Source organism: Tinamus guttatus, unplaced genomic scaffold (assembly GCF_059628265.1).
Source record: "Tinamus guttatus ecotype Peru unplaced genomic scaffold, ASM5962826v1 Tinamus_guttatus_pri_ptg000652l, whole genome shotgun sequence".
NCBI classification, from domain to species: Eukaryota; Metazoa; Chordata; class Aves; order Tinamiformes; family Tinamidae; genus Tinamus; species Tinamus guttatus.
Window position 1 is genome coordinate 1170220 of NW_028289186.1, and position 13776 is coordinate 1183995.

At 37.1% G+C, this 13776-nt stretch overlaps 1 protein-coding gene across 16 annotated transcripts in view; it reads right to left on the minus strand.

Annotated features, from left to right (window-relative positions):
- KIF1B (kinesin family member 1B) overlaps positions 1-13776 on the minus strand; it is an 83129-nt gene that overhangs the window by 53284 nt on the left and 16069 nt on the right. For 3 of the 16 annotated variants that reach the window (XM_088536146.1, XM_088536152.1, XM_088536158.1), the window contains exons 3-14: positions 12533-12609; positions 10644-10823; positions 8743-8808; positions 7756-7934; positions 6826-6937; positions 5780-5857; positions 5175-5249; positions 4433-4450; positions 3592-3667; positions 3242-3320; positions 2572-2714; positions 1341-1382 (exon numbers count right to left, since the gene is read on the minus strand). In XM_088536146.1, coding sequence (XP_088392272.1) covers positions 1341-1382; positions 2572-2714; positions 3242-3320; positions 3592-3667; positions 4433-4450; positions 5175-5249; positions 5780-5857; positions 6826-6937; positions 7756-7934; positions 8743-8808; positions 10644-10823; positions 12533-12609 — 1125 coding nt within the window. The remainder of the gene's footprint in view (positions 1-1340; positions 1383-2571; positions 2715-3241; positions 3321-3591; positions 3668-4432; positions 4451-5174; positions 5250-5779; positions 5858-6825; positions 6938-7755; positions 7935-8742; positions 8809-10643; positions 10824-12532; positions 12610-13776) is intronic. The other 13 variants (XM_088536153.1, XM_088536162.1, XM_088536147.1 and 10 more) reach the window with 6 other exon arrangements.

The window sequence follows — 13776 nt, forward strand, 5'->3', positions numbered from 1 at the left end:
GACATTGCATAAATTTCCATGTCCTCCTACATCTCTCCTCTACTCCTATCCTGAACAATTCTGCTACCGTAAGCCTTATGCCCTAGTTCACATTCAAACTGCTGTATCAGTCTCATGAAATTGATGATTGCATCAAGCCAGTTTGAAAACCACCATCTGCAAATACAGGAAGCAGGGGTGGAAGGTTCACAAAAGAAGAGAAGGTTAAGGAATGGGAATGGCATTAGGATGAGGAAAGCAGGCATGGCAGAGCAGGGAGGAAGGAGTCTTGAAAGGCCAATATACATGCACTCCACTCCTGGAGATAAAGCAAGTGGCACTTGCAAAAGCTTTGGCAGTTGCTGGGACCAGAGAACCAAACCCCTCAACACCATGCACACTTCTTGGGAAGGCTGCAGCTCTCACACAGATGGCATATGCACACACTGGAAGCAGCATCAGAATGCAAGATAAGGCCAGGATGAGTCTTTACACCAGCAGTAGCTTCAATTCTAGGAAATTTCAGACAGATCTCTTCCAGTCGATATTCTGTTCACAGTGAGGGTGGAGAAGAATGACTGAAAAAAAAGTTTACGGCAAAATCTACCAACCCAAAGCTTACCAAGAACACACTTCAGATATGCAGACATTTCTCTTGCAATGCATTATGCCCATGTCCCTTTCAGTTTTAAGGACGGCTTCTGTGAATGTTTCTAACCCTAAAGCTGATCATCTTTAGTTTCTTCACACTGAAGATATTTTCTTCAGAAGGATAACAAGGCTCCATTCGGCAAAGCAACTACCTTGATAACCACAAATTTAAGAGCCCAAATAAGGGACCATCATCAGCAAAAGATGCCTAATACTTTCTTTGCATAAAAAGAGATTATATTAAAAACTCAGTCTCCAGAAGGAGCCAATACCGCTCCATTTTAAGTTAATCAATTGACATTTACAACAAGTGTTTTTATGTGGAAAAGAAGTTAGAAGGCAGAGAAGCCCAAATAAGTAGCAGCTATTTTAATTCAGTAATTTCAGAAAGATCTGAGAAGATGATGCTCTGTTTTGAATATAAAACAGCAGCTGCTACAAAAACTGGCTAAAGAGTTACCATCCCCCTCTACATTCTGCCATCAAGGAAGCAATGGACATTACCATGTTGCATTTTTAACTTTGTACTTATTTTTTGACTGGTGATTCCTTACAAGAAATGTCGATCAAGCTCGTCTCCACAAAACTGCATTACATTCCACAGCGAGTGCTCTGTCTGGGATTTCCCTGTGAGAAATGCTGGCATGCAAAGCTCAGTTAAAGGCTGACCCAGAGAAAGCAGGTTAAGAGGAAAACCACACGATACACACATTTGCCTCCACTTCCAGGGTATTCATCTCCCATTGGTTCAACTGAAGGGAAGCAGGGGGGAAAATACAAGAAGGATCAAAGTTCAAGGTTTAACAGTGACATGGGAAGGGCAGAGAATAATACTTGATGTTTAGAGGAAAAAAAGCACAGTTTTCAGTAAAATGTCACTTCAGTTTTGTTTTAGAAGAAAAAAAAAAACCCACACTGTACCAAGCATGGCAACACCTGCATTTCATTGTCTTGAAAACACAGAGAAAATAAAGTAAGCACTGACAAGAGAGAAACTACTGCAACATATGCTTTAAGTTACACTGAGCCTTATTCTTTTCTTTAAATTGAAAGAAAGAATCTACAAGAGTGTATTTTTTTAATTGGCATCTTCCTCACTAGGAACTAAAGTACTGCTCCTGTAATAAAAGGATGTAGCAGTTAAAGCTGCAGGTTGCTTGCCTTATTTGGAGTGAGGGACAGGAGATAATTCAGGCACACACCTGTGCAGGGGCTTTGAGAGGTAACATTGATGGCAAAGCAAACCAATATTCAGAAAACGTGAAACCTCCTACAGACTTCCTACAGTGCAGCTCTGTCAAACTAACCCCAAATCTTGTCCCCAAGAAATTATTTCGTCCACGAACACCTGCTTAACAGCTAATTGCTTAGTATGACAAGTGCTCCACCATTCAGGACACTGTCTAACAGGAATTACATAACAGGAAGTATTTCCCTTTCTGAGCAAGGACAACACTGGACGCAGGTATTAACTTGACCTTTTATCCCTGAAGCAAAAGTAAAAGATGCCTTCACAGAATCACAGAATGGTTAAGGTTGGAAGGGACCTCTAGAGATAATCTAGTCCAACCCCCCTGCTCCAGCAGGGACACCTAGAGCACGTGGCACAGGGTGGCATCCAGGCAGGCCTTCTCTCTCAGTATGACATTAGCTTATCTTCCAATACCACAGCTATCCTCTTTTAAGAGCAGCTAAACAAATCAGCCTTCATAACTCACCTTCATTCTTTAATGAAGTTATATTACAGTAAATCATTTCTACAGAAATTCCAAACTCCAACTCAGTTTAATTTTAAGAGTTTGAAGGCAGCTTATTAACTCCTCAGAAGATCCTAGGATGGGGTTTAAAAAGAGGCTACCACTCCTACAACCACATGAAAATTTTAGGTCAGCACCAGCTGCACTATGGCAGGGATTGGCCATGTCCATTTAATCCACTTACTGTCAATAATATCTCCCAGCCCTTGGGCACGCAGGAGATCCTTAAGCCGGGTCACCTCCTCCTTCAGCTCACGCACCAGCTTGGCATTGGGGTCCTCGTTGATAACAGCATTGCATTTAATCTGCTTTGCACGATCAGCATATCTGAAACCAACCAAAGCAAACCTTGTTAAACTTATATTGTATGTATAAGCGCTTATATGCAACAAAAAAAAAAAACACAGCAATGCAAAAGACATTTAGCTTGAAGTTGTCGAGCAGAACAGAATCTAAGATTGCATTCAGTGATGCTCTGAATTCAAGCTCAATACAGGGTACTGGTGCAAAAAAGACAAGCCCTCTTCAAGACCCCACCTTGCATTAACAAGGTGTTGTTGAGGCCTCAGCTCAACTAATATGCTCAATTTTAGGAACCACACTGGCAAAGAATATATGAACATGAAAAGATGAGTTCTATCAACTTCAGGCCTAAGTGTAGAAAATAAATTCCTAACTGTAAGCACATTCAAAAAGTTAAGTCTTCCCCTTTCAGAGCAATTGACTTGTTATATTATAGAGTTTTCTACCCTCCTCCCAGATGTTTAAGCCATAATAGCTACACCCTGTCCTTCAAATGTTAAGGTATTGAAACTAATTGCTAACCTGTCCCATCTCAGATAAAAAAAATATACCTTAAAGTGCTCAAAGTTTCATCGTAGTTTATGTCTGCTGGACTCAAAGCAGCCACCATGGCAGTTCTGGAGTTACCACCTGTAATGAAGAGGCAAGGGTTTTCATGAAACTCACTGTACAGTTTAGGCACTATTTACCTACTGACTATCAGTGTTTTCTATAAATTGCAAAAATTCAGCTATATCCCAAGCACCACAAGAAGTCATAGGATAAAAAAAAAAGGGCTGACACTTTAACTGAGAGTAGAATATATGACGCAAATTTGCCTGTTAAAAATATTTAACCTCACTGATTTAAGTAAAGGGAGATAAAAAGAAATTCTGTAGGGGCACAAGTAAATTAGCCATACCTAGATTTTCTCGAAGCAGCCATGTTAATACAGAGTCCCTGTATGGTATAAAGTCTGTTTTCTTCTTCTTTTTACTCTACAAGAAAAAAAAAAAAAAGACTGAAAAATACACACTCATTGGAAAATTAAAGTTTAAGATGCACTGATCACAGAATAGGTCCTAAAAGCACTATAACAGTATATACACAGGCTCCTGAAACAGAGCCGTGACCCATCCTCAGTTGTACAAGTGACCGAGTTTAGTTTTAGTTAACACGCAACATACTCAAATATCTAGTGATGATAAGGAACCCAAAGAATTTCCTTGAAGCACTCCCTTCAGAAAGGTTTTCCTATGCTTGTATGCCAGAAGGGCATCTAAAGTCTATCTTCTAATACCATTCTCACACAATCCAGCAGTAAATCTTAGTATTCCAGATTAATTTTTTACTGGGGAAGTTTAAGGGGAAAGACTAATCTTTACTCTGTTAGAATAAATGTAACTTTCTAGAGTTCTCAGAGGTCCATCATAGGAGCTTCCACAGCTACAAAGACACATGTGAAAGAAGAACTAGTTAATCTTCTGTTGACTTATGAATAGTTAGTATGCAAGCATCTTGTCTCAGTGGTTTAATTAAGGGTTTAATTCCACATAACATTTAACACAGGATATGACTTTGCAATAAAAGGCTCAATTATAAATTGTGTGGAAATTCTTCTTAAGACTCAAGAGATGCATTAAAAGCAAGTATTGGTCTTGCAATAACTCTATCCCTACTCCTTGCTTCCAAGGGGAGGAGGATAAAATTTTACAATAAAATAAATAGATAAATAAATCCACTACTACACAGACCCACCATACCTTGCTGGTGCAGTTATCCTAAATTGAAAGCATAAGAGGAAGAAGATACAAGGTGAGCTTCTTAATAGGATTTTATATATAATTTTTATGTTAGCTTGGAAAATATTTCCTTTTCTTGTAGAATTAATCAATGAGAATACTTTTCATACAAACATCTCAGAAGCACTCAGAAATATAGTCAACCTGCCCGATCTCGAGAAATCACTTTTAAAAACAGCAGTAGCAGTTATGTTTTCTTTTGAGAAATACTCTTTGAGAAGTGCTCTTAGTACTAAGTAGAAAAGTACTTTTAGTAAAGTATTATGTTTGCATCACTAAAGATTTATTTAACCAACATAGTAGTAAATCTCAGCTTTGGAAAAAAAAAGCCAGGGACAATCAAATTATTACATTTTTAACATTGAAACCAGGAAATCTGCAATTACTTTTATTATCTTATTCTTTTAAATATAATTAAAACAATTGTTCTGCAGAACCAAAAGCTTGCTCAGCTAGCATGTCCACTCTGTAAACATTGGCTCCTCTGGCAAGGAACATTCACATTAACTACCCTAATACTTCAATCTATCATGAAGTTTCTATCAGGCTGTACGAGGTTCACAGAATAGAGCACATCTACCCAAATATACATAGCTAGCTAAGCCAAGAACAGTGAATGATTCTACTGTAATTCATTATTTTTATTGTCCCAGTCTTACTAGCTATGGAAATTTTATTGTGGGTAAGAAAATATTGTACTTACTGTACTTACCACTTCAGCCAGCGCTGAAATAACCTTGCCCAGAGTTGTGAGAGACTTGTTTATATTTGCTCCTTCCTAGGAAAACAGAATCCAGTATTACATAACTTCTCAAATTGTTAAAACATGACCTTCTGCAGACTAAAGGAGCTAAAAGCCACATCCATGATTTGAGAGGGAGGGGAAAAAAAAAACCCACAAACCTTTAGCCTTGTAAAAAAGACATTTCATACCAAGTCAGGGCCATGATAACTCGGGTCTTAACAACCTAATTTCTCAGACACATATCTCCACTACTTTTACTACACTCAACTGACCAAAAATTCCAGTGACATGTTCAAAACAAATCCTCCTACAGATCAAGAAGAATCAGACTTTTTCATCCAATCTGATTTCCAAACAGTAGAAAGTATTGTTTTAGTTCACCTATTTAATCCTTAAGAGAAGACTGAATCTAGATATGTTGTGGAGTATTTTTTTCCATCCTTTTTTTTCCCACCCAAGATGATAATGAGAAATAGTCTTCTCATTATTTGTCAAGCACAAGTTTCCTTGTGATGCTTTTACATCAACTTCCCTTCTTTTCTCCATACTCAGCTGCCTGATACCTTCAATCGAGTTCCTTTGGCACCAGTTGAATCAGCTCTCTCACTCCCAGCCAGATCCACGAGGCTAATCTTGCTGACCTGAAGAAATGTGTTAACAACTAGAATTAGTTTGTGGTGAACTAGAATAAGAACAGATCTTGAATTAATTATATGTCATTAAAAGAACTCTACTGCCTATAAATTAAATGTGCTTAACGCTACAAGTGTTTCACCAAGTTTGCACGATCAGCTTGACACTGCTCTCTTATGAATAAAAAGAACCCTGACCTAAGTTCTGTTTTAAATATCACTACACTCTAAGTTACTTAAAAAGACTCACATGAACAGAGAGCAAAACCAAATACCAGAATTTAAGTTTTGCTGCTAAAGATGACATAAGAATCTCAAAGACAGACTTATGTTTCATCCTGCCTCTAATGACATCAGGAATAAAATATTGACACTGGAGACTACCTATCAGTTAATGATAATTTTGTATAGTCAGATCATTGTGAAGGGAAAAAGGAGAACTCTTCAATACAATTTTCAGATATCTTCAGTGATCAGTATAAAAATGTGAATGTTAATTTTGTACTTTTGCATGCAGAGCCTTTATTTCAGAGTAATAAAAGCTAGAAAACTGCTCCATAGATGTCTTTTTTAATATGCAAATTCCAGAAAGTCCTAACTAGAATTAGTAAGGACTAGTAAAGAAAGAATTTGGCAGTGACAGGCAAAAACACAGAAGGTTCTGTGAACAAGACTTGGGAAGATTCACTTATTTCATTTATCTCTCTCAATGGAACCTAAGTCTTAAGGCCATAATTCTGTCTGCTATACAGTCTTCCCCTGCACATATTCCCAATTTAGCTGTTTTTAGAATCAAGATCAGTCAATATCCAATAAGAAATAAAAGGGCTCTGAGAAGGCATGCACTAATTTTATCCTTAAGTAAAACATCAGAAAACACAATTAATTCCTATTTTCACTTCATACACCAAACAAAAGTTACAGCATAGAGAATCTGACATGACCAGTCCTCAAAAAGCCACTTATCTGTAACACACCTTTTCAGTGGAAAGATTAGTTTCTGTGTCATGTTTTTTCTGAGTGAAGACAATTGTAAACACAGCATGAGAGCGACTGCTAGTTTCATTCATGTTCGTAGCTGCCACAGTCCTAAAAGATGAACATATACATATGTATTCAGAAAATTGCAGCCTCTGTGCTCCAAGGGCAGGACAAAATGCACCTGGGGAAGCATGAAATCAAGAGGCTGTGCAGTTTTTTTGTGACCAAGAGCAAGCCAGGCTGAATAATATTACCAATCCTTTGATTTGCACTACTGATTTTTTCCTGAATTCACTACAATTTAAACAGAGCATCCTCAAGCCATATACTGATCAATCTACCTTATATTCAGACAAGAAAATGTCATCAGCATTTATGCCACTCTTTCCCACAGGGACTGTTAAACGAAACAGCTTACTAAAACCTATAACTAACACATGATAGAAACTATTGCTAAAGCAGAACCTAAAGCTGGAATGTTAAGCTTTGGTCCTGATTACTTAAGCTACCAGAAGAGGATACTTGCATTTACGTGCTTAATTATACAAAGATATCTTTTTAAACGCATAAATACTACACATATACAAAACATACAAATATATATAATTTGGATATATACAAATACATTGCACAAGGAAGGCAAACTTTATAAAAAAGCTAACATAATAATTTACATATTTTATCTCATGCTATTACAAATTTTAAATATCTAAAAAGTGATCTGCAGCATTATTTGACCACATAAATCAATTTTGTTCTCTTAGCAGCACTGATCATTGTATATTTTCATTAGATATCTAACCTGAGATTTTTTTTTTTTTTTTTGAAGTGCCAGGATATAACTAAGTATTTCAAATTTGGTGCTGTATGCCATGTGCACCCACGAGAGAGCCAAAAAGCCGTTATAACAAAGCAGCATCACTAACCTGGCTTTATTCCCAGCATCCATGAGGTCTGCAATGTCTGTGTAAGACGTGACTGCTAGCTTGGAGAGATCTTCCACATACGGTCCGAGCAGAGGATGTTCTCGCACACGCAGATTTCCCTTATTCTTCGGGTTTAATAAGTCTCTGACCCTCTCACAATAAATTTCCATATAGCTCACCTGAAAATGGGAATTTGCATGGAATTTCATAATTTTTAAGGCTCCTTTTGAAAAACACTGGTGTTTAATTAAAATCCACTACATTTGAGTTAATAACTTAATTTTCCTTATTATATAGAAACAAGCAAAATTTTATCTTTCCAAAGAAGCAGACAGGACAGTAAAGAATCTGCTCACAAGGAACTTCACTTGCCATCCTCCAAAGCAAAAACGAAGGAAAAAGAAACGTGGATTTCTTTGTACGAAAGCAACTTTTGGTTATGATGTATACTCAAGTCCTCTAGAATTCCTGAGTTGTCAGAACAATTATTCAAACTATGGCTATTTTGAATTTGCATGCTTTGAAATAGAATTTACATGTGATGTTATATCACTTATGCTTTTCTATTTCCAGTCTGTCCATGAACTCAATTTACTAGCAGGAAGTGTCAAGACTGCATAACTAAGATATTCCAAACAAGGCCTCTACAGAATACAAATTATGTCTATATTAAGAAACATGTAGAACAGGCCTTCCATCTAGCAATCAAGAAAAAAAATATTGTAAATTTATCTTTTAGTTTCTTAGTACATCATTTACATCATAATTGCTACACTCATAAGCTAGCAGTAGTACACAATGCTAAAAGTAAAAAATCCTACAAAGTAATTGTTGTCCCAGAAAGGTTTTACTTGTATGTTTATATCAAATATGAAACAAAGGCAAATGCTTTCAAAAATATCAATCTAAATGCAGCATGAATATCACAACAGCTAAGGTCAACTTGATTTCCAGGACAAACATCTTTCAATCTCTCAAGATACTCACCTCTACAGAATATGACATTTCTTCATTGCTATTGTCATTGATTTTCTCAAACAGTTCTTCACATAGCTGGAAAGAGATTAAGCAAGAGTCAGGAACCAGTCATGACTGAACAGTGACTACTCACTTTATGTCAATATTTTGGCTTTAGAGCAAGGGCAGGGGGAAGAACAATTTACAACAGCCATGCAGAGCCTGACTGAGAAGGTACTTGATCTAAATTAAGACATTATTATGCAAACTCGGTAACTTATTTTATATCCTCTCAAGAGTTGTTCTATATTTAACCATTACTGTCCTTAGAAAATTAGAAAAATAGAAAAAAAAATCAGGTTTCAGGTTTAAATCAACTGGCAGATACCATTTCAAAATCCATTAGCAGCACCTTCATATGAAGGATATGTTAGCTATCAGCAGCCTACTATTTCAAGACTGCTTGTCTATAAATAAGTGAAATATCAGATGCAAAACTAGGATAAGGGAAGAAGAAAGGAACAGTTGCCAAACTCATGGATATGGAATTTTGCCAACATAGAAGAATTAGTGTCAAGAACCCATATTACTTGATATATGATTGTGCTGTACATTTTGTGTACCTAGTGAGAAAGACAGAAGATTCAAAAAGCACTCCCTGAACGGACAATTCACTTCCTTCCTTTATAGGAAGACTCAAAGTGAAATTGTAGGGAAAAGATTTTGTTTAAAAATTGTAGATAACATGGGTATTAAGTATGTTTCTTAGCACAGCCTTTAATTCACAGGCACTTGAAAACACAGAAAAAAATTGGAATATGAAGAATATAACACAACTTAAATACCAAGCAGTTGCCACAGATATTCAACTAATCTCACCTCAAACTTAATATTAATGCAAGAAAAATAAAATGCCTAGATACAGCAATGACGTTTCAACACATTTACTCTGCCTATTTGTACAAATACAGTATTCCAAAACTATTTTAAGCTAACCTGCATGCAACCTCAAATGGTAACAGAACACTTGTTGCGTATTTCAGCACAGATGCCCGTGCTATTAACAGAGAACAACACTGTGCATTGGCTATTTCATACCTGTGGCAGAGGGCCAATGCCTCCTACTGCAAACCTATAGCAGAATGATGACTCAAATGCTATTCAGCAGATTTATTTTTTGAAATCCAATGTCACATTTTTACTTTAGGAATAGAGCAATGCAGTATCTTCCAACAAATGTGTGGTCCAATATCAGTGCCTATGTACTGTATAAAGGCAAAGCCTGCACTTAGGAGTGCTGGACAACCACAAGCTACAGTACTCTGACTTTATTATGATAGCATCAAGTGTGCCTGTCAGAACTTCCTATGGGGGGGCATCTCAACTTCCTTACCTTTCACACGCAAATTTCAAAATAAATTTGAGAGGGTGTAACACTAGACTATATTCAGATGCTTTAAATATCTCACACCAATACTTTGATATACTTCATTTTTTTAAAGATATTAATATGTTAACCACTTTTTAGCTTTGTAAGCGTTGTTTCCACATGCTGTTTGTGGCATGTTCATCGGCAGTATGATTCAAATTCCTGCTCAATAAGGAGTACTCGTGTGCTGTCAAGTTAGAGGAAGATTCAATAAACACAGCAAATAAGACATCTTCAATTACTAGTTTGTTAGCAGAGGGAACAGAAAATATATATTGATGTAGCAACATCACTACAACATCACTACACTAAAAATGTTAAATGATAAGAAAAATTTCTTATGGCACTCTTTTCTTAAGTAGATTTCTTTCACTTCAGAAAGCCATGGCTTTCTGTGAATTGCTACTGCAATACAGAAAGACTGTATCAGCAAGTAAGCGCCTGAATAGGCTATGTAAAATAAATATACTTTGAATATTTGTGCCTGCTTGTTTTGTTCTACCTGTGGGATTATGCCTGCTTGGCTTTCCTCTTGCTTGCCCATCATGGTGTAAGACTTTCCAGCTCCAGTTTGCCCATAGGCAAAAATGCATACATTGTAGCCCTCAAAGGCATGCAGCAGCATCTCCTTCCCGATGTCATTGTACACGCGGCTCTGCGATGCAAAGCAGGGATCTTCAGGCTGAAGAGACATGAAAATAACACCAATAAATTGTCTTCTCTCATGCAAGCAACATTTCAAAAAGCAGTTAGTTTTATTTCATTTTTATCTGGTCAGTCTGTCTCAGGAAAAGGTAACCTAGCACATTTTTACACTTAGATTTATTTGGTAAATAAATATTTGGTAAATACCAGCTGCTCAGCATAGCCACAAATCAAACAGCAATCAGGAAACAAGAGTTGAAAGCATTTTTCTTCTCAGAATCATCAATAAGATGATTCTTTTTTCCTCATCAAAAAGAATACAGTTGTCAGATCAAGGCAAGTGCGCAAGCTGTTCTAAACAAAACTTTGCAATCTGAAGACATTAACCCTCCATCTTCTGTGTAGGGAATTTCAGGCACTCAGACACTGTACTCTCACCACATTCCAACATCCAGGTTACTGGGCACAATCCAAAATGCAGCTTCAGGGAAAGTCCAGGAAGAAAAATACAGTGGTAGAAACAGGATTTGCAGTGTATATTGTTATCTTTTATTCCTGAAGTCATTTCTTGACTATTTAGCAAAGTCTTTGTTCAGTATTTGAGAAATTTATTTATCACAATAATGAAAATTATGCAGATGTTTCAAGCTGCACAAATCAGAAAAGACTGAACAATTTATCACTGAAATATGTGTGCAAGTAGGTCACTACACTGGGTATCACTATGTTATTATTGATCAAGCATTTTCTCTCTTCTGGAGACCCTGGGATTACAACATTATTTCTTCCTGATATTGCGACAAAACTCAAGGGTGCTGACACTATGTCAAGCTCACGCTTTTACCAGACCACTTTTCTTTCTTAATGCTGCATAGTCACTAGTTTTAATCTCTTAGTAGGTTCATAATGTTTTTCTGACTGACACTGTAAGCTACTTTCACAGCTACTTTGAGATCAGGTTCTTCAAGAGGAAGATTCGGTAAGACTTGCACAAATCCAAGCTTCTCTAAAGTCGTACCATAAAAATATTCTTACTGGTCACAGTTTTGCTCAGAAATATTAAGCCCTACCTGTATTACCCAAATCATTACTATTAAATTTGGAGAAAAATATTAATTTATATATATATACACACACACACACACACACACAAACCTTTCAGGAAAATAAGACAGGAGAAGGGCATTGGGTAAAAAAATACAGTGCAGCTGTAAAACAATTACTGGAAGTCAGCAAGACCTCAGAAGCAACTCACAGGAGGGTGCGGCAGAGCAGTTAGATGACAGAGTTTATTGCTTTTACAGCTAACAAAAGCCGTTTACAGCTAACAGAAGTATGGATCACTACTCTGCCTTTTCCCGATACACCAAGAAAATCCAGATCATATTTTTTCTTGAATTGCAAATACTTACACAACTTTCACTTGTCTGATCAAGAGGAGAACTGAGGCAACTGCAGTTGCAACCTTAAAATATTTTGAATATAGTGGGCTGATGACTATTTTCAGTAATCTCTCTCAAGTAGCCACAACTTGTTACCAAGCCCTAGGAGATCTAGTCCTCCTGTTTCTCCCACCTCCAAACAGGAAAAGATAACACAAAATGACAAGCCTTTAACTGGATGAGTGCACAGAGAGTCAAACCAGAAACATTTGAAAAGAATGAAGTGATCATGGAAGGGGAAAAAATAGTAGTTAAAATGAAGACAATCAAAAAAAAATTTTTACTTGCAAGTAACAGAACTTACCGATGTATGGGACCAATAGGAGTAGTCAAAGCTGAAGGACTTTGGCGCTTCCTTGGGGTTCTTTGGGTTGATAATACCTACAGGGAAAAGAAAAATTCAAACAGTGTAAAAATTACACATGTGTATGTGTTTGTGTGTGTGTTTTCCAACAAGACAGCTACATATCTTCTGCCTGCAGGTGATGAATATGCAATCATTTCAGCTGCCACTTTAATAGCATACTTGCAACTTCAATATTCCAAAAAAGGTAAATTATAAGCACAGCTCTTGCTGCAGAAGTGGAACTCTACTGTTTCCTCTTTTCAAGACTAGAGTGGTGGAAATACATAAAATATATCATCATTTACCTTAAAATACAAGCATGCAAAAGCCTGCAACAAAAATCTATACATTGGTGAGAACAGTCTTCCTGGGAACAATTTCTGCTCATATTTGTCATTCTAAACAACAGCTGTTTCTCACATACTCAAGGCAGTTCACTTATGCTTCTGGGTAGATGCATCTTCTTCACTTCCACCATCACCCTAACAGCCATAGCTCTCCTTATGAACTTAGTTTCAGCTTGTACTGAAGTTTTCCAAAGCATGTGCTTACAGAATCCCATTCAAAATTTAACCACTCTCCCAAATGCTGCGTCCCTAAGCAAGGCCACTGCCCAAGAATACAGTTTGGAAAAGGGTTGCTCTGTAGATTGCAAACAGCAACAGTTGCTACTCTGTTTCTTGGGGCCAATTCCATTTCACTTGGATGAGCCTTGTGCTGACATTCTTGCCTTATAAAAGCTGACAGACACGCAAAGCCAATGAACGATATGCCTCGTACCAGCACAGCATCACAAGGCAAAAATGCACGCGGCTCTGGATAGCAACATGGCTATCAACATAAAACAAACCCGTAACCTAAGTGATCATACGTGGGTTGTTTCCCTTTACTAGTCTCAGCCAGAGAGCAGGAAACGTACAGCACACACTTGAAAAAGTTCTAAAGTCGAAGTGAACAAGTAACAGACCCCAAAAATCACTTTCTTGCAAGAGGAAAAAAGCATTAATTACCTTTATGTCACATCACTGCAATTTTATCCTATAGGGGCAAATACAATCATGGCAAAGAGCTCTGATCTCACCTATTTATCTTATGACATGAGTGATTTGTTGCTTCACAGAATCTACAGTTAAATAAGAAGCCTTCATTTTTATTATTGTAAAAAATCCTGTCGTCTCGGCCAAGACAAAGTCGTGTTTGTT